We start from the raw sequence: 27,282 nt of genomic DNA, 5'->3' as shown, positions 1-27,282 counted from the left end.
GCAGCCTGTAAAACCAGGAAAAGACTAAATGTATGCCATATTACGATATCCAAAAATCTATATCTAATCTTGTATCACAATATTGATATATTGATAAATTGCCCAGCCATAGTTGGGTGTCAATACAGGAGTTCAATGCTAATATAAGTGTTTGCTAATATTTTCATTTTGTTTAAGTTTCAGGAATTGTGCCAGATATGTGCAGAATGGGACACTTCCCTACTTGAAACAAATGTAGAGCTCTCTGGTGGACCGAACATGTAATGGCAACACTTATTTTTTTTAATTACCATTTCAGCCTACATTTTTTGCCTATATATCTGCAAGCAGATAATATTGGCAAATATACTGTCAGGTCTCTAGTGTCAACCCTTTAATATTAAGTTCTTTTCAGAGTTATACTGTTGCATCAACTTTTTTTTTTAAGTCAAAGATATTGTACTTTGATTTGTAAAAACAAAAAACAGATACAACAGAGCCTTAATAATTTATGCCCATACTGTATTTTATACTTAACAGTGTACGTCTGCCAAAGCAAAATAGAAATATTACTTAGAAATGTATATCGAAAGGCACAGCATCAAAATACAATTTGACATGCAAGGTTTTTCTTTAAAATTGGAGTAAACATTCAAACGTTGACCCATCTGGCCTGGTCTGTTCAATACTAACAGGCGTCTGTCACAGGGTGAATACTTAGCTTAGGGGTCGTTGCTTTCAGAAGTGTCCAGTCAAAATGGTAAAGTTAAATTACTACTGACTCACAGTACTAAAGGACAGAGCATGCGTTCTCCTAAAGCTCTTGAAAGATCTGACGTTTGTAACAAACATTTTTCCGTAAAAATCTCTCTGAAAGTGAGCTGCACCTGACTTCCATGATTAGCACCCGAAACTCTCAGCCCTTTATACATCAAGAGATCACGACTACACCTTTACATCACTGTCCGCACAGATGGCCCCCTGTACATAAATATACATATTAAATATACATTCAGAGGAGCAGGGAGAAATGAGCAAGCAAATTTGGTCCACCTTTACAGCAGTCAGCCAAAACAGAAAGCATCGACCCAAGACTCATCCTGAGAAACAACACTGACCACTTGGGAGTTTTTCCCCAAAAGGACATGCAAAACTGGGGCTGGCTTTTGGCACATTAACGGCAAGTCTTTTTTTGTTATTTTTTGTCCCCTTAAACCAGACCCACCCCTTCAGGAGGTCAAGAAAGCTATCTTAAACATTACCGTGAGCTCGCACTGTGCATGGCTTTAAGTCTCTTAATACAGATTTTATAAAAAAGTATCAGAGGAGCAAAGCACATTAAAATAGTCCCGTTAAAAAAAATACAACAATAAAGACTATATATAAAAAGTGGATGTGAACAGGGATGTCCCGTCAGTCCACAGGAGGTGCAGTTCAGCTTGTTATACAGTAGATCTGCCAAAACATAAAAGGCCCAAACACAGGCGAAGAACCCTGAAATCTATACGTTGTTCCAGTTACTGTTGAATGTGCTGCGCAGGCGTTTTGATGCTGCCGTCTCCCTTTCCCGGTTTGTGTCTTCTGAGTTGGGCAAAAGAAGAATCTGTAATACTTTTTTATCTCCATGTAGGTTTTTTTTTTTTTTTTTTCCTTTTCTTTTTTTTTTTTTAAGGTTCATCTAGAGAGTTTGCTGATGACTCGAATGAGCGCGGCGTTCTCATCCTTGAGCCGCTGGTTGTCTGCTCTGAGGTCCACCAGAACCTACAGAAAAAAAACATCATCAAACATTGGTTTTAACACTACTTCAAATAGAACAGTATCAGTGTCCTCTTGTGCTTCTGCTCTTTTACCATTAAATAAAATCAGGGTTCAACAGTAAGAGTTGCCCGACGGCCCAGGGCAACGAAAACGCAATGTCGGGCATCATCGTTTCATAAATGACTACTTTACGTGTTGTTTTTTTCCCCCCTGACACTTTTGATGTTTTTTTGGAGTTTTGACATTGGTATTTATTATTATTTTTTTTTTAAGCTTTTGACATTTTTTCGATGTTTTTTTTTCCTCGATAAAAAACATTTGCCTGAAAAGTGAAAGTGAAAAAAAACCTTAACGTTGAGCGCTGTACATTAATCTTTATGTTAGCAGTCTTTGTTTCAGGCACGGTGGTCTACCTCGGTTTTAAAACCCAACCTTGGGTGATCATACATTCAATCTACAGTGGGAACTGGTCTTGCAAAATGAAAAAATATAACTAACAAACTGACCACATGTCCTTGCTGCTGTACTGAACTGTACTGTGGTGGTTGCTATGACTGACCTCTTCAGTTTGCCAGATAATCAGTTGCTCAAAATGAACTGAGAAAAAGGAAACTTTTAAAACGCAATTACACAATATTAAATTAGTTTCAAAACATAATAAAGTTGCCTTTGTGGGATCATACATGGTAAAGATTTCAATATTTAGAAATCTGTCCCCATACTGAATTGTGTGAACCCCTGTTAAAGCAGGTCTGCAGCAGGTTTAACTTCAACCTCTCTTATGATGACATCTAGGGGTATTTTGGTGATTGCTATAGGACACGGGAAATGGGGTTTAGAATGAACAGGTGCATTTTAAACTGTAGCTCCTGCAGTGACTACATTTACATGCACATAACATTCCGGTTTTTGCCCTTATTCCGAAAAAGAAGATATTGTGACTAAGCTGTTTACATGGCTATGGAAAGTGAATATTCCACTAATATTCCCCTTTACATGCAGCCGTGCAAAATACGATTTTTTCTAAGTTTACCAGCGGTGGTGGACTTGTTGGACCGTGCGAACACAGCGTCCCTCTTTCATTCCTTCAACCAGCTTCTTGAAATGGTTGGCGTAGCGATGTGTGTGCACATCCAAAAACCAGTTGATATCCAAGTCTTTGATAATGTTTAAAAGTAGCGGTGTTTCTCCTTATCGGGTCTGCAGCCTTGCAAACTATTAGCTGGTTGGTTTGTGTAAAGCAACCATAGCAACGCACAGAGCTGACCATAAACCGTAAACAGGCAAGAGGCCGCAAACTGGGCGTAAACTGCGGTAAAAACGCCAATTGAGACACATTCTGAATGCGCTGTATACATGTCCAAAGAATGCCTCTAAAGTCCGAATAATACCGGATTATCCCACGTCTTGATCTGAAAATGCTATATTCAGAAAAAGGCCTTATTCGGAATATCCAACCGGAATATGCTGTTTACAGGATCTGTATCAAATTAATTTTGTCATATTCAGAATAATAGTGGAATATTGGTGTGCATGTAAACGTACACAATGAGGTTTGAGTACATGTGATTTTGCTCCAGACAACCGATGTTTGAGTCCATCTTAAAACTGTAAACTGCAGCCAACTCTGGCCCCCAGTTTGTCTTATAATTTTGCTTTAGAGCAAAATATTTATTTTCCACTTAATTTCCCAACTCGTCAAAAGATGGGAGGACAGTGCTGCGAGTGAGTGACTGGGCACTAAGGACGATTCATTGCTGAGCAAAAAATATGAATGCCCTGTTAACGGACCTCCTGATGTTGTTGGCTGTAATAATACAATAAATACAATGATCTCAGTTTCTCGAAACTAGTGAAACCTGCAATAAGTGCGGTTAGGTTCACTTTAAGATTGTGGAACCAATCTTTTTGTGTATTGTGGAACTGACAGTTGTAGTCATTTCTTATTGTATGCGTTTTGTCTTGTATTTGTCTGTCTTTTGCTATGTTTTGTATTGTGCTATGGACCATTTTTTTGTGTCCTGAATAAAGAATCTGATGAATCAGTGTTGAAGTGAACATCTGTACCTTCAGCTCATCCTCCAGTTCCACTGCTTTCCTCTGAAGGGCCAACTTCTCCTGTGAACAGTTTCAACGTCACAAACTGACTGACAGGCAAACATTTCACATGGTGTGACTTGAGTGAGCAAATTCTTCTATTGTTTGACACGTCATGCTTCATGCTCTGCTGAACTTGTAGAGCTGTTTCAATGCAGTCATTTAACGTATTTTTGTATTTGTAGATTGTCTTGTTATGTTAATGCTTTACTGTATTCCTATTTCTATTCCTGCTTTGTTTTAATGTCTGCCGTTTTTAATGTAAAGCAACTTGGGTTTACATGTAATGAAAGGTGCTATACAAAAACAATGTGCTATATATTAGTATGTATTTAAACAGTATGGGAGGTTTGTTACTAAAGAGGACGGATGCGGTTAAAAAAAAAAAAGCAGACTTACAAATCTTTCCAGTTCCAGCAGGGCCGGTCTGTCTGTGCTGCTGTCTTGACTCTGCCATGGAGAGAAGAAGTATTCATAAATTTGATTTTTACGAAAGAATATAACCTCATAAAAAAGGTTCTGATTGATATATCCAAACTTTATACAGAGTGGATGGTTTATGCCTTGGGGTATGCTGGTTTAAAAACGTGAAACAAACAAACTATTAAATGGTGATTTGTGCTGCTGTCCCAGTTCACACACTCTGCTTGTTATGGCTGACTCAGACAAACATACACATAGCATCCCTCTGTTCATAATATAATACACTTTTAAAAGGTCAGATGTATCAGTAAACCTGTCCAACCTGTCGGAGTCTTTCCAGCTCCACTTTGTTTTGGCTGAGAAGCAGCTCCTTCTCCTGCAGCTTGTCCTTAAGAGCCAGGTTCTCCTGCAGTACCTTAAAGTACAGCTACACACACACACACACACACACACACACACACACACACACACACACACACACACACACACACACACACACACACACACACACACACACACACACACACACACACACACACACACACACACACACACACACACACACACGTTAAGCCTGCAGGTGAAAATAGCTGGGTTGATTCTACAGTACAGCGTTTGTCTACATCTCAGCTATAATTCACTTTCAGCCCTGTGTTTTTCAGGAATGTGTGAGCTTTTCAGTGAGAAGAGAGTCAGACACGTACCGTTCTGTAGTCAGCCGACGAGTCTCCCAGTTGACTCTCACTGCAGAGACAGACAAAAGACTTTTAAAGCCCCATCAGACAGAGAATCCTCCACACAATTACAGGGCTATACATTTAGAAAACTAAGAATTTACCTTTGTGACCTGAAAATTATACATTTGTGTTACTACCTCACGGTAACCAGCAGGTGTACATACAAATTCAGAGTACACCCAGTCAAACATTTTTGAATAGTCTTCCCCTGCGGCCCTCATATTCGACCTTCAACTCCACAACTTAAAAAAAAAGTAACACAAGTCATAACATGATCAAAATCCAGCTTTGTACTTCTTCCTTTTTTGTTTTCTTCAAAGGGAAAGAAATGTAGAACCAAAAGAAGTCCCAAAAACAGTTATCTTGGCTCGTCTTTCAATTGTGTGAAATTACAAAAAAAATGTCACAAAGGAAAAAAGTTAAAAGGGATACTTTGCGGATTTGAATCCAGCTCTGTGTCATCTTTGTGTGGGCAGTGTGTTTAAATGAACGGTGTTTGGCTTTGCGGGGCCAGTGCACAGAGGGGCGGGGCAGCAGAGGTCCGAGATCTGCCCGGATGACACAAAACTTGACGTTTCAGATTTCTGCAGACCGCTGCTGATCTGCTCCGCGGGGAGCTCCCAGCACTCCCAGCAAATCAGAATCAGAATTGACTTTAGTGTCTTTCTAAGTCCATACAATGAAATTAAAAGTGCTATTCTATGGTGCAAACACACATGTGAAGGTAGTAAAAAGGATTAAAACTAGAATAAATAGTAAAATAATTTACTTTGCACATTATTACGTAAAGTGCAGGTGTGTAGCAGAGTAGATGAAAGTGCTTATTGTTTTTTCCTATTCAATGTGCAAATTGCTTATGGAAAAAAATCTGGAGGTGCGTGTTTTGGCCGACGTATAACGCATCCAAGAGGGCAACAGTTCAAAGAGATGATGGCCAGGGTTTAACCTGCTGAGATAGTGTGCAGTGGCAATATCCTCCAGAGAGGGCAGTGGGCAGCCAGCGATTTTCTCTGTAGTCTTTACTGCTCTCTGGAGCGCTTTTTTTTATCCGTACCTAAAGATCTTTTTAGGGGCTGAAACCAAATACAAAACACTCACCTGGAAGTACTGTTACTGTTTGCTTCGTCCAAATAAGCATCCTCGTCTTCATTCTGGAAAAAAAGAAGCTCCACATGGTCAGCTGCACAGCACTCCTGTTAGAACAGCACTTTACCTGCATGTCTCACTGAAGTAAAACGCACAACAGGGCAGATCACGTCACATGACTCTGATACTCCCCTATGTGATATTTAAAAGGTGGACATATGTGGTTTTATTCATTTATCCATCCAACATTTGGTTTCCCAGCAACTTTAATGTTGTTCAAATCATCTTATTCTACACTGTCTGACAGTATCATATATAATCTATATCAACTTCTTCTGGCATTTTAATAAAAAGTATATGATGTTCACACTGATGCTCAAATGTGGCTGCTACTCATGGACTGTAAATATTAATTCCATGTTTGAGATATGTTTTCTCTCGTTTGGTGGGTGAGTCTCTAGTTTATTGGCTCAGGTCACAGGTGATACCCAATCAGCAGACGTGTCTGTAAACTTGTGGTAATAAAAAAGGCAGAGCGCTCTCTCCCCGTGGGGTCGAAAATCAAGCTGTTCCACTTAGCTGCTCCCTCTAGACGTCTGGAGAACTTCCCTTGTGTAATCTGGAAGCGTTTTTCTGTTGCATTTGTTTTCGTTGTCAAATTTATGAAGAGGTTTTCTTAATTTGCGTGCGTTTCATTAAGTTGCAGTGCGTTTGCCCCTGTCGGCCACCATATTTAAGAGATCATATAGTATTACAATCTTGATGCATATCAGTCAAAAACATTTCACTAAAAGCACCTATCATTAAGACTTCCTGTCAGTAATGTTCCCATTTTGTAAAAGACCCAGAAGTGTGCCCATCAAATATTCAGTTACATTATGACAAAAGGGGAAGTGGTTTGGCTGTCCTTTCCCTGACTTAAATACTCACACATCGCTGCAGAGATGAATACATGTGTTTGCTAAAACCTGATGCTAGCTGTACAGCAAACCTCTGCTTTGGTCTGTTTGACAAAAGTCTTGGACCTGGTTGGCGGTGAGCTCTCTGCCATGTTTGCAATGATGTAAGGTTGTTTCTCTCTTACCTCTCCACCTGGCTGAACGATGCCAGTGGAGCGCCTTTCCCTCCTCCCTCTCCTCCTTTCCTTCACTCCCAGACGCTTCTCTCCCTCCGTCTCCCCCTGGCTCACCGGCTCTGTATCTGAAAACACATGGAGGTGGACAGAAAAACACTCCTGAAAGGACATTTTGGTTGAGTCAAAAATCTAAGAACCACATCTAGGGCTTCAAAATTAATCAGGTGGGGGTGGGGGGGAGGTCAAACCATTCTGAATGAAATATTGTGGTGCTAATATTATATTTATTATATTTGCTAATAATATGTTGGGTTCATGATAAGACATTTTAAGTTTTAATAAAACTTTCAAAACAATAATATGGTGGCCCTCTGAGGAACCTCTATGGGTCCCGGAACCCCTGTTAAAAAGGACCTCTGGGGGTCCCTGGACCCCACTTTGGGAACCGCTGGTCTAAGCAACTATGTAGTCATCAGGTAGATTAGTTTCCTGGACCTTATCTTTCTACTCCAATCTCTGCGAGTCGAGGCTTGAGAGCAGCAAGCACAGTTACAATGAAACAAAGTGCTGTGTTTGACTGCTGGGAGATAATGTTCCAGCAGGTTAGCGTTCAAAACTGACCTCATGTGTTTACTGAGCTAACAGGCCGATTCATGTAAACATGGTGTCAACAGACAAGACAAGGAAATGCTCACTTCCCCATATATAAAAAAAAAAAAAAACACAGGTGGGAAAGGGGTGACAAAAACATGATAAAGAGGAAGATGTACGCAACTTTTGACAATCTGAGTATAAGGTAGCCACCCTGCCGCAGAAACCACACCTAATGAGCCGCATCAGCAGTAGCCCTTGAAACCCATGTGAGAAACCTCCTTTCCTTTCACAAGTACCCAGAAGAGCACTCCACCCAAAAAATACATCATGTTTATATTTAGTAGTCCTGCAGTTCATCCTCACTCACCCCTTTCAGCAGGCGTGACAGTAACAATGGGGCTGACAGGCTGGATGTTGCGAGGCAGCGGATCCGCAGCTTTGACCACAGTCTTCTCTGCTTCTTTCAGGTCTGTCAGAGTCACACCCTGCCAGCACAGAGCAAAAACAAAGTTGTTGGACTCAGAGCTCAACAGTCTCTGAAAATAAACTATATATATATATATATATATATATATATATATATATATATATATATATATATATATATATATATAAAAACTTGGTGTGCTGCATGATGCTGCACTTAAATCCTGCAATAATCAGGTTAGCCACATCATTACTCAGTCAATGAGTCACTCATTCCAAACTGTGTTCAGGCAGGTTAGCTGTTTCCTCAAATGTTTAAGTATCCACAGCATTAGAGAGATTATTGCACCAAGTGAGCATTGGTCAATCAAAGTTTGGCTTGGTTTTGTTTTTAGCAGTTACTACTGTTGCTCCTGATACCCACAACAGCAGCTTGCAGCATTGAGAAAAGGCCGTGAAAGCTATGTGACTATACAGTGCAGAAAAATGATTTACAGCTACTAAATGATCTCAGGGCCTCGTCATTAAATAGAAAGACAGAAAAACGGAATAAAGTATGATTGAATGTAAAGATACACAGAGTTTAGACTCCAGAGCTAGCCTGACGTATAGGGAAACTAAGCAGCTGCTGTGTCCCCGTGGTTACTAGAGGGCCCCCAAGAGTTCTTCAAATGTCCCACACGAGAGTTAATAACAGAGTGGGTCAGCCCATACGCTAACTACGCAAGTTGGGTATGCCCTGGCAAATTAAGCAAGGGCCCGCCTCCCTGTCGTGGGTCAATGTTTACAACTTCGATGAGGGAATTAGGCAGAACGGTCCGGTCTTGAAAAGAGATAAAACACACCAAATGAAAATGGAATAAAGTATGTAAAATGCATAAACAGTTATTAGGTAAACTTGTGTCCCCTCCTCTCCAAGTTTGATGTCAGCAAATAACAGTAATGTTAAGTTGATGTCCTAGCTTGCAGTGCATCGCTTTCTTTCTTTTTCTTAAAGATTTTTTTTGGGGCATTTACTAAGGCTGAGCAATTTTATCGATTCTGCGATATAAATCGTTATTTTTCCCCCCAAGAAAGTAGCGATTTTTAAGCCACGAGTATCGATACATAAGTTCCATTCAAATCCCCAGTGTATACGTTGCAGGAAGAGCGATTTGGTCAGCCAGCCGCTAGTGTCGCTGTAGAGCAGCCAACGTCAACTGGCGGCCCGCCGCCAAAGCTTTTAGTCTGGCCCGCAGAATAATCATGAATTCACAAAATGTAAAGAGGAAAAAATGCATTCTGTTATTTATAATTTCAAGCATTTAGAGCAAAAACCCAGCCCCCTGTATTTACATCTCTATTCACATGCCGGGATTCTGTACAGCGATGCCCGAGCTCCACACACACGGCTGAGCCGAGATGTGTGTGCGTTAAAAGTTAAAACACGCAGCACCTGACTGGGAACGATACGGCCGCTGGGGCAGATGAACTCACGCTAGTCTCTTTTCTGTAAATAGAACCTTCGTGAGTAGAAAGTCAATACTTATCAATGCACTCACCTGTGTAGACCAGCATAAACATGTAGAAAGCGATATTGCGCTGTTTTACGCAAACACAGCTCTACTCTGCAAATAGCGAATTTTTACAAACAAGCTAAAACAAAAGCTGTCGGTTTATAGTCTAACTGTTTATCTTAGGTTGCCGGGAATCTGGAAATTTTGACAAATTCTTGTAAACCTCACTGTTGGCTGAACAAACCAAACTCTCCGCTAGAACGGACAATCTGGAGCTACTTAATATGCACGTGAATGACGCGATCGTTTTGTTCGAGTGATGATGATGATGCTGGTTGTATTATTTTGCAACAACATCGTTTCATTGCAAATGAGGCATACATGACGAGTGCATAGCCTGCTTATCAGTCCATTCATCATTAAAGCTGGGCTTTTGAGCTTTCCCCATCAACGTCGCCAACGTCAGACGCCGGCTTGACATGTTTACCTCGACACCCCCCCTTTTTTTTCACCTTTTTTCCCCATCAGGTTCCTCCTTCTACAAAAATTTTTTCTATCACAAACTTTAACCATCACTCCTCAGTGAACTGCCTCCTAGTCTGAGATCTTTTTCTAGTTAAAGAGCCAGTTATCATTATGGAGTTTCCATGTTTTTTAGGAGTTTGCTCACACTAATACATGTAAAAAAAAAAGTAGCATTAATTCAGCAAGAAAGTGAAAATTTCGAACAAGAATAGGCTGGGTATAAATTCTTTTTATTTTCTTTATTTGAAGGTCGGCCGCCAGAGTGCTTAGAAAAATTCTGAAAAAAATGTAGTTGATGATCCCTGCTGTAGACTCTCTGTCCAGTCAGAGACATATATTGTCTAATTGATGTTTTCAGTTCAATTAATTAAATCCAAGTAAATGGAACACTCACAAGATGTCACCAAAATCACTCTGTCCCCTTTAAATCTTTCAGAAAATGATGTAAGTGTATCGAATTATATTGAATCGTATCGTTGGCTGAATATCGTGATATATATCGTATCGTGAGCTGAATATCGTGTATCGTATCGTGAGATTAGTGCATTTACACCTTTAATGGATAGGACAGCTAGACATGAAAGGGGAAGAGAGAGGAGAAAGACATGCAGGAAATGGTCATAGGTCGGACTCGAACCCTGGACCTTCTACGTCAAGGCATACACCTCTACATGTGCGCCTGCTCTACCAACTGAGCTAACCTGGCCACCAGTGCTGTCTGTCTGTGTGTGTGTCTGTGTGTTTTCTCGCTTGCAGCCCCTTCCAGGGTTCTGTGACTCTGCCTGACTAAAGTGAAATATAACTAACGATATTTATTCCGTTTGAAAACGAGCAACTGTGTTTATAAGCTGCAGCTCAGAAAAGACAACCGTGCAGCAAATGAACAGGAGGTCAAAGGCACACATCATTTTAAAACAAGACGATTATTCAGTCTCTCAGTCAAGGTTTATGGAGAGCAAAGGATTTACAGTGCCTTGCGAAAGTATTGTTGAACTTTTGCCTTTGCCCATTTCCTTGTTTTTGTAATTGTAATCTGCTTTTATTTTAATTTTAGCTTTTGTTTGGTTGTCACTGTTTTTTTTGTTTTTTTTTCTTAAAATTTGAGGCCGGGAAAGGTGAAACGTTCAAGAATACTTTCGCAAGGCACTGTACATTGACCATTTGCAGATGCACATCTCTCAGTAAATCATAACCATCAAGTATTCAGCCAAACCAGAGTATAAATAGGCTATATCATTTATTTACATATGTATAGAAGGAAATCTGAGGGAGCCAGTACTAGTACTAGTAACAGTACTGTCTATAAGAGATATAATTGAGTTTACAAAGTGACTTTGCTTTTGTAAGCATTGCTGTTGCTGCTCTAGAAACAATATTTTGTAATATTGAAGAAATATTAATAAATTACCTGGGTTTTTCTCAGCACAGTATTAAAACAAATAAGAAGCAGTACCTGTGTGGAGCGGCGAGACTGCCGCATCATCCGAGAGCGAGCTTTTCTCTGAGACTCAGACTCTTCGTCTCTGACTGGAGCTTGAAACCTTAACACACCAACATCCGCAAAGTATATATTACATACACAGTATAATATACATTTCAACTATTATGTGCCATGCATGCATATGAAAATATAGGAGAAAAAAAAACAATCACAGAACTGTTTGGGTAGAGCATAAAGTAAAAATGAACTGGTGTAGAACACAGAAATGTTTTGTGTTCCTGTTCAAACCACTGTGCCGTTTCTTACTTGCGCCTGTCAGCGTTGGGGGTGTTGGGGCTCTCAGCCGTGCCATCCCTCGTCTGAGGAGTTGGTTGGACTCTGGCAGTGCGGTTTGCCTTGTCCTGCTCCTTCTCCTCCTCAATTTTCTCCTCAGGTGTCTGAACAACAGACAACACAAGGGGGGGAAAAAGCCAGAAGCTTAACTGTAATCAACTGTCCCTAATGAAAGGGTAACTACTGTTTGTTTTTTTACCCTATGTTCCTATGTTTCTGTGTCTAAGTGACTTATGGGAACAACCATCAGTGACATTGGTCCAGTATTAAGCGAGATCGCTGCAGTCGGCAGTCAGTGAAAACAAGCTACAATGTAAGTTAACAGGGCAATTGTCACAAAAATATTTGTTTTGCCACTGACAGGGAAGTGTCTGACAACATTATTGAAAGGATTTCTAAGGAGATCAACCTTTCTGTTAAAGAGTAAGATCCTTTTTTAAAAACCTAAAAACATCTGTGAAATTGCCTTCGCTAAAGCAACCAGACTCCATGTAAATGAATTGTAATTTTAGCAACGTAAAATACACTTCATTCAAAGTCAACAGAAAAATGAAAATATGTTGGCTCTATAGACGCTAAAAGTATTGTCTTTTTAAATTTAAAGTGATGGTTCGGAGTAATTCACCCTAGGGTCCTTTGCACCATGACCTCGAGCCAAACACCCCCCCAGAAGCTTTTTTCACCTGGGTCTAACATTGGGCGAGTTAGCGTAGAGTAGCGTTAGCCGCTGAATAGCTTAGCGCGGGGCTAATGGACCCACGTTTGTATCTCTTAAATGACCCCACTAATAATGCCCGAAATGATACCAAAGGTCTACACTAGTATATATAGGTTATGCTCTCATAAAACGATGGATTGGAAAGTTTGTAAGTACACCAGAAGTTTATGTAAATAACACTTGCCTGCTGGCTTCTGCTCTCTGCTGTTGTTGTTGCTGCTGTAAGACGAGTGCTAAATAAAATATATTAAAAATAAATACATATTTTTGTTGTATCTCTTTTCGGTGTAGTAATTTATAGACGGCCCTAAGCACTCGTCTAACTGCAGGTAGCACCAGCAGCAGCAACAGCAACAGAGAGCAGAAGAGAGCAGGCAAGTGTTCTGGTGTACTTACAAACTTTCCAATCCATCGTTTTATGAGAGCATAACCTATATATACTAGTGTAGACCTTTGGTATCATTTCGGGCATTATTAGTGGGGTCATTTAAGAGATACAAACGTGGGTCCATTAGCCCCGCGCTAAGCTACTCAGCGGCTAACGCTACTCTACGCTAACTCGCCCAGTGTTAGACCCAGGTGAAAAAAGCTTCTGGGGGGGTGTTTGGCTCGAGGTCATGGTGCAAAGGACCCTAGGGTAAATTACTCCGAACCATCACTTTAAGGGGTGATAGAATGCAAAACCGATTTTACCTTGTCATAGTTGAAAAATTACGGGGTAAATTGGTGGGTAACTAGGACATACATAGAACCTCTAAATCCCATTGACACCTCTTTCCTCTGCAAATCTCACAATTTGAAACTGCCTCTGAAAACGGGCGAATCTCAACAAAGCTAAAAGTTGACTTCTCAACTCCACCTCATTTGGCTCTAGTCTCTCTTTGTCACGCCCCAACATTTACATAGGCTACACAACTGACCTGAGGTCAGCTAGTCTTCTGAATCTAGGTCGCACAGATCTCTGCTATTCCGTTACAAAATTCACTTCTGAACATTTGCGAGAAATCAACTATGTAAAGCTCAAATATGGGCCGTTTTACGAAAATTGATGGCTAATTGTAAATTTTGTCCGACTGCGTGTCGGAGTTCAACTGCCGGTGCTGCCTGGGTTGCTACATCGCCGCCCTGCCTGTCCTCCTTCACAGACCCCAGCCTACTGTGAGCTCAATTGAGGCAGCCTGCGGTGCTCAATACCCGCGCAAACTCACACTTTCTGGGTGACTGGACTACCAAACGCCGCTGCCCTCACAGAGCTCAATGGCCGGTGTGTGACTGAAAGCAGGGTCAGCGAGCTTGTTACGCCTGCAATCTCTTACCACAGGTTCCAGTTAATCTTATAATGTGTCAATATGTGTGTTGAGTTATTTAAACAAACGATTGGGGAAATAAACGCCTCTTGTCCGCGAGTCTCATCTATAGAGCCCGCGGTGAGCTGGAGTCCATCAATGAGAGCTAGCTAGCCTCCTCCTAACGAGACCTCTGAAATTCACAAAAATGTATTATGGAAATCTGACAAGTATTAGCTTTGTAAGACTGTAAAGATACTATAGTTATGCCAAAAGTGTAACTAGCTAGTCGCGATCTTTTCCCATTGTATTGAATGGGACATATAGCTAGCTAGCTGCTCAGAACGGCACAACCTCGGAGCCCCGGTAGTGCAGTAAAGGGTGACTTTGCCCTGGGTATGGAGCCCAGAAGGCTGCCGCTTTCTCGTCAGACTGTGTGGGGCTCCTAAAGTCCGACACTCTTACCAAATTTGCAATTAGCCATAAATTTTCGTAAAACAGCCCATATTTGAGCTTTATATAGTTGATTTCTCGCATAAAAAAATATGAGATTCTGTCGTGTCTCTAACGTGTGTGTATGGGGATTCGCTCAACCAATCAGCGCTCGTCTCTAACGTGTGTGTATAGGGATTCGCTCAACCAATCATCGCGCGTCTCTAATGTGTGTGTATGGGGATTCGCTCAACCAATCAGCGCGCAGCTCATCTAAATATTCATGAGCATACCATATTTGGAAGAAAAGCTCTTGTTACAAATAGAGCCAAAACACAGTGATGCATAAGAGCCAATAAAATATCAGCCAAGCCATTTTCAGCCCAACCAATGTTACATACCCCATTAGGAGACCTTAAGGAACAGTGTGAAATACCCTATATCAAAGATTGTTGCTCCTATCAGTCACTTACACACCAAAACATAGGAAAATGATGTCCAGGTTGAAAAAAAAACTAAATTGCCCTTTAAGATTTGGATTCATGGCCCCGGTGGGGAAACTTAATTAATGTCAGCATACTAATAAATTCATCTTTTTAGTTGACCATCCAGACCAAAGGCCTTCCCATCTGGAGTTTCCACACACGTCTTTATCAGGGGTGGGTTTAAAACCTCTGTTCAAATGCTTAATGCTGGGTGTGTACTTCCCCAATGGTAAATATCTACTGTATCATTCCTGTTGGTTTTGAAATTGCAGGTACACAACCACATTCTGGCTTTTCTTCAGATTTTCCATGTTCATAATATTGCTGTTGGTCATTCTTTTTTGATATAGTTAAAGTATTGACTGAAAATGAAAGAAATACTTGCAAAATCCCAATCCAAAACAACAGCTACGTTTCCATCAAACTGCCGTGCAAATGTGGGGTTTTGCTTTTAGGAAATTTTACAAATTAGGGTTAGGGTTAGGTTTACTTCCTGTGAACACCTCAGGCGAGCATAAAACTGTTTGCAATATCAGTGATTGATCACATGCTGTCTTTTCCTTCTAGCCTTTCTACAATGTACCTGATACAAAGGACTTGAGAAAGAAAGCTATTGTATGCCACATTGGACCAGCAGCTCTATAGCTTGATCTGTCCGGTCTGTCACAGTTTTTGCCTTAGGAGGCTGAAATTTGGCAATGAGGTCAAGTTATATGTGTGTGTTTGTGTTCATTCCAACTGTCCAAAGGGGGGGTGTCAATGGATGGATGTATGCATGGACGTCTTGGTCACAGCTATTGCGAATTCACGCTTTTTACCTTGTCAGCAGGGCTGACTGTGGATGTGGTCATACTCTCTGGACTGGACACGGTGGAGCTTTCTGTGAAAAGAGAACAAGCTTCTTTTGGAATCAGCACAATCAAGCGCATTTATAGAGTATGTAGTACCACTGGTCAAACTGTCAACACAGCAGCTGGCTTACCAGGGCTGCTCTCTTTCTCCTCACTTAGCTCCAGGCCTCCTGAAACACCCCTCTCTTTAGACTGGTCCTGCACGTTCATCTTGTCTTTACTGCTCATCCTGCACACCGAGCTCCTGGAAGACATGACATGGAGACAGATGTTGGCATCTGAGGGACCTCATTAGTTGGCACTGCCCAAGGAGACATTTTTCAGGTCTTCTGCGTTGATTACATGGTAGTGTTTACTTTACCGTGTGTCTCACTGCAAGTAAGTAGTATCACAAACTTTGTTATTAGGCAATATATGGAGGAGTTACTGGGAGATATTCATTTGTTTTTAGTTTACCTGTCCTTGGTGTAGGGCTGCACGATATGAGGAAAATATGCCATAGGCGATAACTTTGTTGAATATCATGAAAACGATATAACTTGCGATAAATTAAGATATTGAAGTGTAATCAGTTCTGCCTGTTTTCAGTATTCTGCTAAGATACAACAAATTGATTGTTGAATTTGAAACAAATAAAGGGAAAGCATTTCTAACATACTTTGTTGAACATTGAATTGAACATAAAAGGCACCACTAAAAAACGAATGAGTTACATTTTAATTAGCAGTTTTCTACTGATATTTTCTTTAAACGAACACAAAAAAAAATCTCGTAGTGTCTATGGCAGCCTTTCGCCATATGTTGATATTGCAATGACAACAAACATACATACATACATATATAGTGCAGCCCTACCTTGGTGTTCACAGGAAGGAACTATTCTTTTTTTTTTTTAAATTGGGAACATATTTAATTCAGAATTTCCTTATTGTACAGCTGGTACTAACCTCCGCCGTTTGTTTTGTGCGTTTGCAGCGGTGGAGCCTTGTTGGTTTTGCCAGTCCAATATGGACTGGGGAGAGAGAGGCAGCTGTCAGTGATCTTTCAGTACATAAAGTAAATGCATAAAATACCAGGTAAAGACAAACTCTTTCTTACATTTGCTTGTTTCTGTGCCAACTCCTCCAGGAGCTCCTCAACGCTTTCATCAGCTACATCAAATGGTGTCTGACCCTATAAAGTAAGAAACAACATGACAAAAATGAAACATGGAATTTACAGATTTGCAGTATAAAGTTCGCCCTATAAATTACCTAAAAGTCTTGGTAAATGTTTCTTCTGTAAATGGAAGAACAAGCTGGACAAAAAAGTATAATGTAATAAGAAAAGGTTTTTATAATTTTTTGGGCCTACCGCATTGCTGCGGGCCTCCATATTGCACAGTTGTTCAGCCAGAACGCGACAGGCCTCCCCCTGACCCCAGTGTGCTGCAGCATGGAGAGGCGTCCAGCCATCAAAGTCCATGGCTGACACGTCCAGCCCACACTGACACAATATCCTGTACAACACAACAGCAAGGTGACAACAGCAGAACTGTGTGAGACATTGTATGACAAAACATAGACTCCCTCAAGAAGTAAAGAACATGTTTGTTTTTTATATAGATTTTCCATGACAGAGAGACATACAAGAAAAACAGTATGAAAAATAGAAGGTTATGACTTTTAAACAGACATTACTTTGCAGAAACAAATACAATGAGACCAGGACTGAATACTATGAATTCAGCAAAGACCTAGTTCTATTACAAAGAGTAGGGCATGATGTTGTGAGTGAGTCCAGGAATGACCCTATTGTGACGCATAAGGCATCTCTACCCCTACCCAGATATGACAGGGATGATGCAACTTCTTCCATACTTATAAGGTGCAGGTAGTCCTCTAGCCATTTATTTAAGTTAAAACAATTGTCCTTTCAAACTTTTTAGTTTATAAGAATTAATCATTTTGTTGCATGCTAATGTGAACATGTTTTATGCAAATTTACAATTGATGCATGTAGCTGGACATAAGGGTTCAAGTTTAACATCTTTGAGAAATGTATGTCTAACTACATCTCAGAAGGCCACAACATCTGGACGGAACCAGAGCCTAATGAACAGATTGCGTGATAAGAATCTGTGACATGGCTTCACTTTTGTTCCAATTTATTTTATATCCAGAAAATAGGCTAAATTATTTGGTTGTCTCTAAAATCTTGGGTACAGAGGTAAGTGGATAAGATAGTGTTAATAGGATATCATCAGCATATAAATTAATCTTGAACTGATGTCTGCCCATTGAGAAAATAACATTTCTAAGCTATGTCACCTACATCCATTTAGAAAAACACCAGGAGATGCTTACTTGAGGGCCTCTAGGTAGCCTTTGGCAGCGGCTACATGCAGTGGGGTGGCCCCGGTCCTGGGGTGTCGTACATCAGCGGGTAGGCCCTCAGTCAGCCAGGTCCGGGCGTCTGCCATGATCTGTTCCTCCTCCAGCCGCTTGGCTGCCTCCAAGTCCACACCTGGACACAAACAGAAAATGACAAATGTTTTTTCTGCGTGCAAGTAACAGAGAATAACATCTCTGTTAAGAAAATGAACAGTTGTATAAAAACACAATTATAAGACAGTACATAGTCACTGTACAACAGCAACAACAACAGCATCATCAGCAACAACAAGATTTCTCAACACTAAGGGGGCTTCCACACCTACCTCGTTTGGTCCAGACTTTCAGACTTTTCAGTTTGATCCGAACCAAAATTACAGTTTTGAAACCTCCTATGGACCAGGGTCTGGACCAAACAGCCGAAATGTGGTCCGACCAAAAGGGGTAGTCTGTATTTGGTCTGAATCAAACTGAACCAAGGTTCCGGTTTGAAAGCACTTTTTGGATGGTTCGGACTAAATACAGGAACTTCTGGCAGGATATCGTCATGTTATAAGAGAAGCGTAGCTCTTTTAAGGAATATCTCAGTGCTTAGTGTGTAGCCTACATGAGAGAGAGCGACGGTGAATGCGCTTAGAGCAGACAGCTGCTGGCTTTCAGAGCAGAGAATATATCAGCAGTTTACTTGATATGTGGTAGTAAATGTACAGTGTATATTTCAGTTTGTCTCTGAATAAATGCCGCAGCCCCTCAAAACCCAAGTAAAGTTCCCGTGTCTTGCTTTTCAAAAACGTAACAAAACGAGCAGCGGTAGCACGGGGAGCAGCATTCAGAAAAAAACTCAAGACACCAGAGAAGATACGAGAGGACGGGGAAGCCCATCTACAAACCAAACAATTACAAGTATCAGGAGACGTATGTGACGATGACAGGACGTAGTCTTGTCATGTATAGTTCTTTAGCGCGGTCACATAACTGCAGTGTGGAACCAAAACTAACCGGATCAAATGTATACAATGGAACAAAAACATGAACCATGGTCCAGACTTTCAGGTGTGAAAAGGCCCTAAGAGACACATCAAGTGTTGCGTTCAATAATGATAACCCCTAAAATCCCATATCAGTGCCTCTCTACTAATTATGCTTCCTATTAGTAGTATGCAGGGTTTGAACTTATCTCTTAAGCGTTCTCCCCTCCCCATTTTTTACATAACCCCTCCTGTCATGCATGCCTTCCAGAAGAGAGTATCGTGATATGGTGAGAATGGTGCATTAAACAGATATTGTGTCAGCTCCCTCTCTACGTGGGCCGGCTTTCACCCCGTCCTCGACTGTGGCCGCTTGGAACCGGTATAAAATACTTTTTCTTTATAACGTGCTCGGATGACATGTCATTAGGGCTGCACGATATTTGTTACATCGTCTACATCGCCATGTGCGCATGCGCGAGAGTCACATCCCAGGATGTTGCGATGTTGACGCTTAAACTTTTTTGCTGCTTGATAGAAAAGTAAATGTTTCACCGTTCTTTTACATGATTGTAACCTGCCGATCCTTCCCCTTTAAGACAGGTAGCCATGTGGGCAACGTGTGTATGTGACGGAACGCTAGTCTGACGGGGTTTGTTATGGGAAGTGAGGCTCTCCGTGTGTAGAAAAGTACAGTGCCGCTGACACAGTGATACACTTTTCCATGGGTATTGAAGCGACGGTAGTCAGTGTTTTATGTTCGCTGCAACGATGAACTAAATCACCTGATTAATGCAACGTTATCACGACATCTCCCGGCCATTTTTCAGCACAGAAAGCTGCTACCAGCCAGGCTAAAGCTAATACAGTTAGCCTAAAGAAAAAGTCCCAACTAACGTTACGGTTCGGAGCCGCAACGCTGGAAACATAACACTAATCTACAACATCAGTCTGTGCCTGATATAACGTAATTTACACTGACTGAAGTGTTCTTGGATACACAGTTTGCTGCTAGTGCATGACATGCAGGTCTGCATGCACAGCAAACCACCAATCACAATCTATGTTGATCAATTTATCTAACAAACAAGCAGGCCCCGCTAGTCGACCACAACCTAAAATTTAGACGAAGCAATATGCATGCATTATTAATATCATTTACTTTAGCCTGGACTGATAGTATTATATGAATAGGCTACAATGGTGTCATGTCAGTCAACCAGTGTATTTAACTACCAATTGTCCCTCTCCAAAATCACTTCAGAAGAGTAGTCACGGCGCTTACTTGCTTTGGTGTTTGTAAAGCATTAAAGTTCATCAAAGAATGGTTCACATTAGAAAAGTTCCTTTTTAATTTTTACTTTCTATGTAGATGCACTCCCCTACAAAATCACCCCAGTAGTCGAGAACGATTTTTGACTTTGACATCTTTTTTCCAATATCGTGCAGGTTTGTTTCAAGCACATAACCCTGCTTTAAATCCTCTGTCCTCCAGTCTGTGAAATACACATCAAGGCTCATCAAAGATATTCCAAATTAGTGATAGACAGATTATCGGCCTGTTTTCTGGCAGTTTGCAGTTCATCTGTACTGGCGTTTTTGTTTGCCTGATAACCGATAAAGTTAATGAATTAAAAAATTTAAAAACTACTACTACTAAACTACTTTGGCTCTGCTACAGCTCTGTGTCTGTCCCTCTGCTTCGGTTTTCACTCACCACTGAGTCTGTTTTAGTTTTATAAGACTTACCTACTGCATCTTTAAAGCATCTAAACAAAGTTTTATGTTGGATTTTAAAATGGACTTTTCCATACCTTATCCTTGTTTCTATTGAGCTCGGCAAACATATACAAAAACCTATGCTGTAAATTTAACAGGACATGCTCTAGAAAGCAATACAAACACATTTGCCATAGACAGGAATGAAAGAAAACATCCTTTTAAAATGGGATGTGTAGTTGTCAAAGGAGAGCACTCACCCTGTCTCCGAGTGTAATCCTGAAGGAGGGCCTCAGTGGTCTCATCCAGAGCAATATCCAGAGGAACGTCACCATCACAGTTCACAGCAGAAAGAGACGCACCTTGCTGCAAAAGAAAACTGACAAAACAAACATGAACAGATTGAGAATGCATTTAAGTGCAGAAATGTTTACAAAGTATACACAAGGACAACCAGTTCTTAATAGAGACACCTAATCCTATCACATTATCTACAAAGCGAGACCAAAAGGCATTATTCACAGAACAAGAATCTGTCGGAAAAAAGGTGCAACGATTGTTAAATCGTTTGAGCTGCATGCATTTGTGTGTCATCCCACTCATGCTTTAGCTGACTTGTTGTGCTGCCAAACAGGACAACAATGTTAGTATTGTTGAATGCACAAATACTCTGGCACCCACACTGCTTTCGGACTTATTTAAAGTGGCAAAGAGTACTGTATTACACATAGCTGTTACGCTGCTCTATTCTGAAAACTGTATTCTGCTAACTATAGAGACATATACTACACACTCTGCAATGTCGGGGTGGCCGCAGGAGGCAGCAACATGCAGCGGTGTCCATCCCTCATTGTCAACCTGATTCACGTTGGCACCATGATCCAAAAGAAAGGACACTATGTCCATGCTGCCATCAATGCAGGACTGTGTAGAAAAGAGAACAACAAAAAGTCAAATAATGCAACTGTAAATGTTTCTCATTCATCTCAGCATCAACTGATAATTTTGATTAAACAAAAGGAGTAACTGCCTCACCTGGTGGAGAGCAGTGATTCCATCGGCATTGGAACAGTTGATAATTTCTGCCACATCCTCCCCCTTCTTCCTTTTGGTTTCTTTGGCCTCCTTCAGCATCACCTGGGCCTCCTCCGTGTCCCCGCTGGCACAGGCAGCCAGGAACTCTGCAGCCCTGTCAAACCTCACACTTTTCCTAAAGACAGGGGATACAGACAGCTAGATGACCTCATTGGTTAGCTGTTGTAGCTGGTTTGCCAATTTGAAGAGAGAAACATGTCGTGCAGCACCAGTGTGTTCCAAAAAGGGAATGGACAAAAAAGACACAACTTACAACTAGGGTTGCACAATATCAGGAAAATATCTAATTGCGATTACTTTGACTGATATTGCGATTTGCGATATGATTCACGATATTGGAGGGAATGATCATTTTTGTATCATTATTCTCATTTTCATTGAAAGATATTCACATAAAAAATGATTATAGTGCGATTTTTGGAAGGATCTGTACCAAACAAAAGCTATGTTCACACCGCAAGTCTAATGTCTAATTCGGATTTTTTGCTCAGATCCGATTTTTTTTTGGGCTGTTCACATTACCTTTTAAAATGTGGCCTATATCAAATTCCAGTGTGAACTGTTTGCAGTTTCGAACTGACCCGCATGCGCAAAAGAACAATGATACTAAAGTTATGGAGGAAGTATTTTCGCTTTTATTTTAAAATGTTTGTGTAATGGCAGCCATAACATTAATGAGCAGGTGCTGAGGAGGAGAAGAATGAAGAGAAGGAGAGACAAATTGGCTATTTTGGCCTTTTGCGGGGTTATGGCTGCAAATTCACAACAGAGGTCTGTGTGACCGGACGACCGATTTGCACATGAGGACCGTTACTAGAGATGGTCCGATACCACTTTTTTGCTTCCCGATACCGATTCCGATACCTGAACTTGCGTATCGGCCGATACCGAGTACCGATCCGATACCAGCGTGTCATATATTTCATTATGTTTTAACATCTGTATACTACTATCTCTGTATGGATGTGATATGTTGTCGGTCTGGCTCAGGTTAAACTCTTTGTGAAACATGAACAAACGCAAACAAGGAATGCCCCAGAACTTTCTTTTATAGTTTTAATGAAAAAGAACATAAATAAACTACTTTAACGTAGATTTTCTTTAGGGCTTCATTACGTGGTATCGGATTGGTGCATAAACTCCAGTACTTCCCGATACCGATACCAGCGTTTTAGGCAGTATCGGAGCCGATACCGATACTGGTATCGGTATCGGAACATCTCTAACCGTTACGGGCCTCCACCAGAGTTTTACACCGTTTAGCTGTCAGCATTTTAACCGTGTTTACTCCAGCTGCTAGCTAACGGTAGGCTAACGTTACCTGCTGCCGAGTGTAGTGTAGTTGTCCCATGTGGCGATGTTTCAGTTCCCTCTAATGTTCCGTTTTCGGAGCATCAGAGAAAAGCGCAGGCATTTCAGAGGCACCTAAATAAGGCACCGAAATCCGGATTGCAATTCGGTCCGGCAGACAACGGTCGTTAAGGCACCGGTGCCGTATTAGCACCGGGTCTCGTGCTAATAATTTTCCCATTCAAAACGGCGATTTTCGCCAAAAAGCGACTAGTTTGCAGGTATGTGGATGGGTGCACTGCATATGGTTAACTGTGCAAGGGTAAAAGGCTTTAATCAACATCTACAACACAGACTTGCTGACATAAGACACATATAATCAGGTCAGGTCAAAATGTCCTTTGTCAACACATTTAAATAATTTAAGAAAACAATAAACCTGAAAAGTAGCCATTGAAATAAAATGCTTGATTTTTATTTTAAGACTGCCATGGTGCTAGTGGGGGTGGGCCAGTGCATGGTCTGCACGTGAACTGCAGCGTCTCCACGATAAAACCGGTCTATTACTACTGGCGAAGCGACGCGGTTGAAGCCCACTGAGGACAGTCCACCCCGGTCGACAGCCGCACCGGGAGAAGGGGGCCCCGCCACCTCCGCCTTGGTTGTTCACACTGCGGCCGCATTGAGAAAAAATAAATAAATCTGATCTGGGCTAGATTTGAGTGTTCACACTACTTCTGAAGAAGTCTGACCTGGTCACTTGACCCCCAAAAAATTGGATTTGGGCCACTTTTGCCTGCAGTCTGAACATAGCCAAAGAGGTTTTCTGTAGTCTGTATGATATGGTTTGTAGGCTGGGGCGTCTCTTCAGCACCACAATACTTCATTCAGAATGGTTTGACACATATTTTGCCTTTAATAAATATTGCTCCCCTCCAGAGATTTGGATATTGCACTAGTCCATTTTGCGATTTCGATAAAACTGCGATTAATTGTGCTGTCCTACTTACAACACAGTTGCAGTAGCCCATGGGAAAAGGGGGTTAGTTACAGGATAAGCCTGGCAATATTCTATGGTTTTGTTCGTGTCCACAAATATAAAAAAAACAAGATTTATCATCACTTGATATTTTTAGGCATCCTTACCCTATCTGTGGATCTCAGCCCCAAAGCCATTTGTTCTTACAGAAGACTTAAATCTTTATAAATAAAAATATAATTTATTAAAAAGGACTAATATCAATACTCAAACCAGAGTAAGTTATATATTTCTTAGGGACTACTGTCAACTGTGTATTTGGTGCGTTAGTGATAATTTAAGGCAGCAGGACAGTGTATGTGGAATCGACTCAAAATAAACCACAGTGGCCTTCTTCATATTACTGAAGGAATAGGTCACCTAGCGCAACAGTGTGGGTCACTGATGTGTTTTAATAATCTTTGGACGACGATGGAAATCTATGGAAGGAAACATGCAAGACCAGCTTTGAATACACAGGCAATACTTGCTGTAGGTTCAGTTCATTGGTTGTTTTGGTCTTCTCGTGGGATTGGTTAACAATAAGAAAAATATTAAATAACACAATGATTACAACATAGTCATTTCTGAAGCCATATTTTTTGGTGTTGTAACACAAATGTCCCTCTAAGTGTCTTTCAGTCAGCGTTGGTGAGGGTCTTCTTGTGACCACTCTTTGCTAATGCGGTTGATGTTATCATAAATATTGATCTTCCTTACCATTACCCATATTGTTAAATTGAACACCAATTTATCAGTGAGGTAGCTATGTGTCAGCTTAACAAGAGATAATCACTGCCTGTATTGTACACAAGTACTGTAAAATTATATCTTATGGCAACACCAAAACTCATGATATATGAAAAGGTGAGAAGTGAATTAGCAACAAGGTGCTAGACAAGCACACCCTCAACAACACTGACTGTATGACACTTCTCTTGTTAGCTAGCTAACGTTAGCTAACACAAACACAACACTAGAAACTGTGGCCTCAGCAATGACCACTGACCACTGACAGTTTCAACAAAAACAGAACATTATGACCTTAAATAAACGCCAAACGTTATTTAGCAGCAGGGGGCTATATGTGGTATAACGTAACGTTACTGTAAGACATTTAGGGTATGTTATTTTGTCCACCCCTTGTCCAAGCCCACGCACAAAATTCCTCCTTTAGCATTATCTTCAGATGTTAAGCTAAGCTAGGTGGCTGTTAGCCGGGCCGATTTTGTAAAAACGGTTTGGCAGAAGACGTTTCCTCACCGTCGTTTGAGGAGGGGTCTGATTTCATCTCTGCCTTCACACACTGGCTGGTCTTTCGGCGGGTCGCTGAGCTCGGCCCCCGGCTCCCTTGCTCCGTTCTCGGCATCGCCCCGCCACCTCCGCCTGGGCACGGCCAGGGCTTTGTCGGTGCATGAGCCGGCCCAGCGCTTCAGCTGCTCCCGCCGCTTGGTCCTCGCCGAGTCCCCCATAATTTATCGGAGGAGGACTGGGTTTTTAAAAATAAAACATTCACTGGCAGGGAACGACACACCCTCCATGTGTATACTTTCACTTCCTGGTTCTTGCTCTGGTGTAGGAAGCCTCGGCTCGTGGTCGTTGGCGTCGGGAGCGCGCAAAGTTGCTCAGGCTCGTCTGTCTGACGTCACCACCGCTGTTCCGTGTAGAGAGTAGATCATAGACTGTATTTTAAAATGTAATTTTCTGCCAATTAAATTGACAATTAATTTATCAAAATTCCATCACCAAGCCCTTCTAGCTTGGAAGCTAGCCTTTGTCCACAATTTTTCACCGCATAAGACTTGCCTATGGAACAATTGTAACATACTCATTAGGAACAAATCCTTATTTTTTCCTAATTGGTTCCAAAGAGATTTAAATCACATTCTTAATCTTTTCGATGGATCTGGTGATATGCTATCTTATGAATAGTTTATGGATGTACACAGTTTTCCAATTCCTTTCAGATAATTTAATTCTTTAACTCGTGCAATCCCAAATGGTTTAGCCTTTTTATAAAAAATTACTTAACCTATGATGCACACGTTATATATATAACGTGTGCATCATAGGTTAAGTAATTTTTCGAAAAAATAAATCGAAACATAATTAAACGGTGATTCAACCATGAACCATGACGTTGTTTCAACCGTAAATAAACGTTGAAATGCCAGCTGGTATCGCAGCCTTTACTATCATTGGATGGAATTGAAGAACGCACATAAAGTGTAACAATAAGCGTATTCGACGAATTTTTCAGAGAAAGAATACAAGGGGCAAGTTTGTGTCAAGATCAAAAAATTTAGAACATAAATTGGAGAAAGGCTTGGCTTCTACCGTATAAGTAATGTGTTTCTAACAAAGCTAAGGAAGTACACCTCAAAATTTTACATAACATATACCCTACTAATCACCTTGTTGCTAGATTTACCGACATTGACTTTTCCTGTACATTTTGTAAACAGAATATTGAAACAATATCTCACCTTTTTTTTGATTGGGAAATTTCCAAAAGATTTTGATTGATTTTGAAGATTTTGACAGATTTGGAGTCTTACTTTTTTGAACCCACCAACTTTATCTACTCCTTTAACCTTAAAGATATTATCTGTTTCTACGATAATTCAGGTAATGGTGCTCTTTGTTTTTTTTTGGTTTTTTTTTTATTTTTTAATTTTTTTTTTTTGTTTTTTTTTTTTTTTTTTTTTTTTTTTTTTTTTTTTTATTTTTTTTTTTAAAATATAAATTAAAAAAAAAATTAAAATATTTATTTTTTTTTTTTTTTTTTTTTTAATTTAAAAAAAAATTTTGGATTTTTTTTTTTTTTTTTTTTTTTTTTTTTATAAAAAATTAAAATAATTAAAAAAAAAAAAAAAAAAAAAAAAAAAAAAAAAAAAATAAAAAAATTTTAATTATAAAAAAATAAAAAAAAAAATATATTTTTTTTTTTTTTTTTTTTTTAAAATTATTTACTAAAAAAAAAAAAAATTTATTAATTAATTGTTAGGAAAAAAAAAAATTTTAGAAATTTTGAGTAGGCCTATCTAATTAATTTCGTTATTCAGTATGCAAAATTCT

The 27,282-nt window shown here is 40.4% G+C and overlaps 1 protein-coding gene across 1 annotated transcript; it reads right to left on the bottom strand.

Annotated features, from left to right (window-relative positions):
• Positions 1 to 261: 261 nt before the first annotated feature.
• On the bottom strand, positions 262 to 25,829 carry ppp1r12c (protein phosphatase 1, regulatory subunit 12C). The gene is made up of 20 exons (XM_039804306.1): positions 25,468 to 25,829; positions 21,837 to 22,011; positions 21,595 to 21,725; positions 21,062 to 21,180; positions 18,088 to 18,247; positions 17,096 to 17,240; positions 16,841 to 16,915; positions 16,690 to 16,754; positions 15,874 to 15,986; positions 15,710 to 15,771; positions 11,944 to 12,074; positions 11,650 to 11,737; positions 8,117 to 8,234; positions 7,165 to 7,280; positions 6,093 to 6,145; positions 4,962 to 5,001; positions 4,580 to 4,684; positions 4,234 to 4,284; positions 3,805 to 3,855; positions 262 to 1,740 (listed from the first exon to the last, which is right to left on the bottom strand). The coding sequence occupies exons 1-20, from the start codon at positions 25,674 to 25,676 to the stop codon at positions 1,654 to 1,656; spliced, it is 2,094 nt and encodes a 697-aa protein (XP_039660240.1). The 5' UTR covers positions 25,677 to 25,829; the 3' UTR covers positions 262 to 1,653.
• Positions 25,830 to 27,282: the final 1,453 nt, after the last annotated feature.

This window comes from Perca fluviatilis, chromosome 1 (assembly GCF_010015445.1).
Source record: "Perca fluviatilis chromosome 1, GENO_Pfluv_1.0, whole genome shotgun sequence".
Lineage (NCBI taxonomy): Eukaryota > Metazoa > Chordata > Actinopteri > Perciformes > Percidae > Perca > Perca fluviatilis.
Note: the sequence above shows the minus strand (reverse complement) of the source record. Positions and strands in the feature narration are given on the sequence as shown.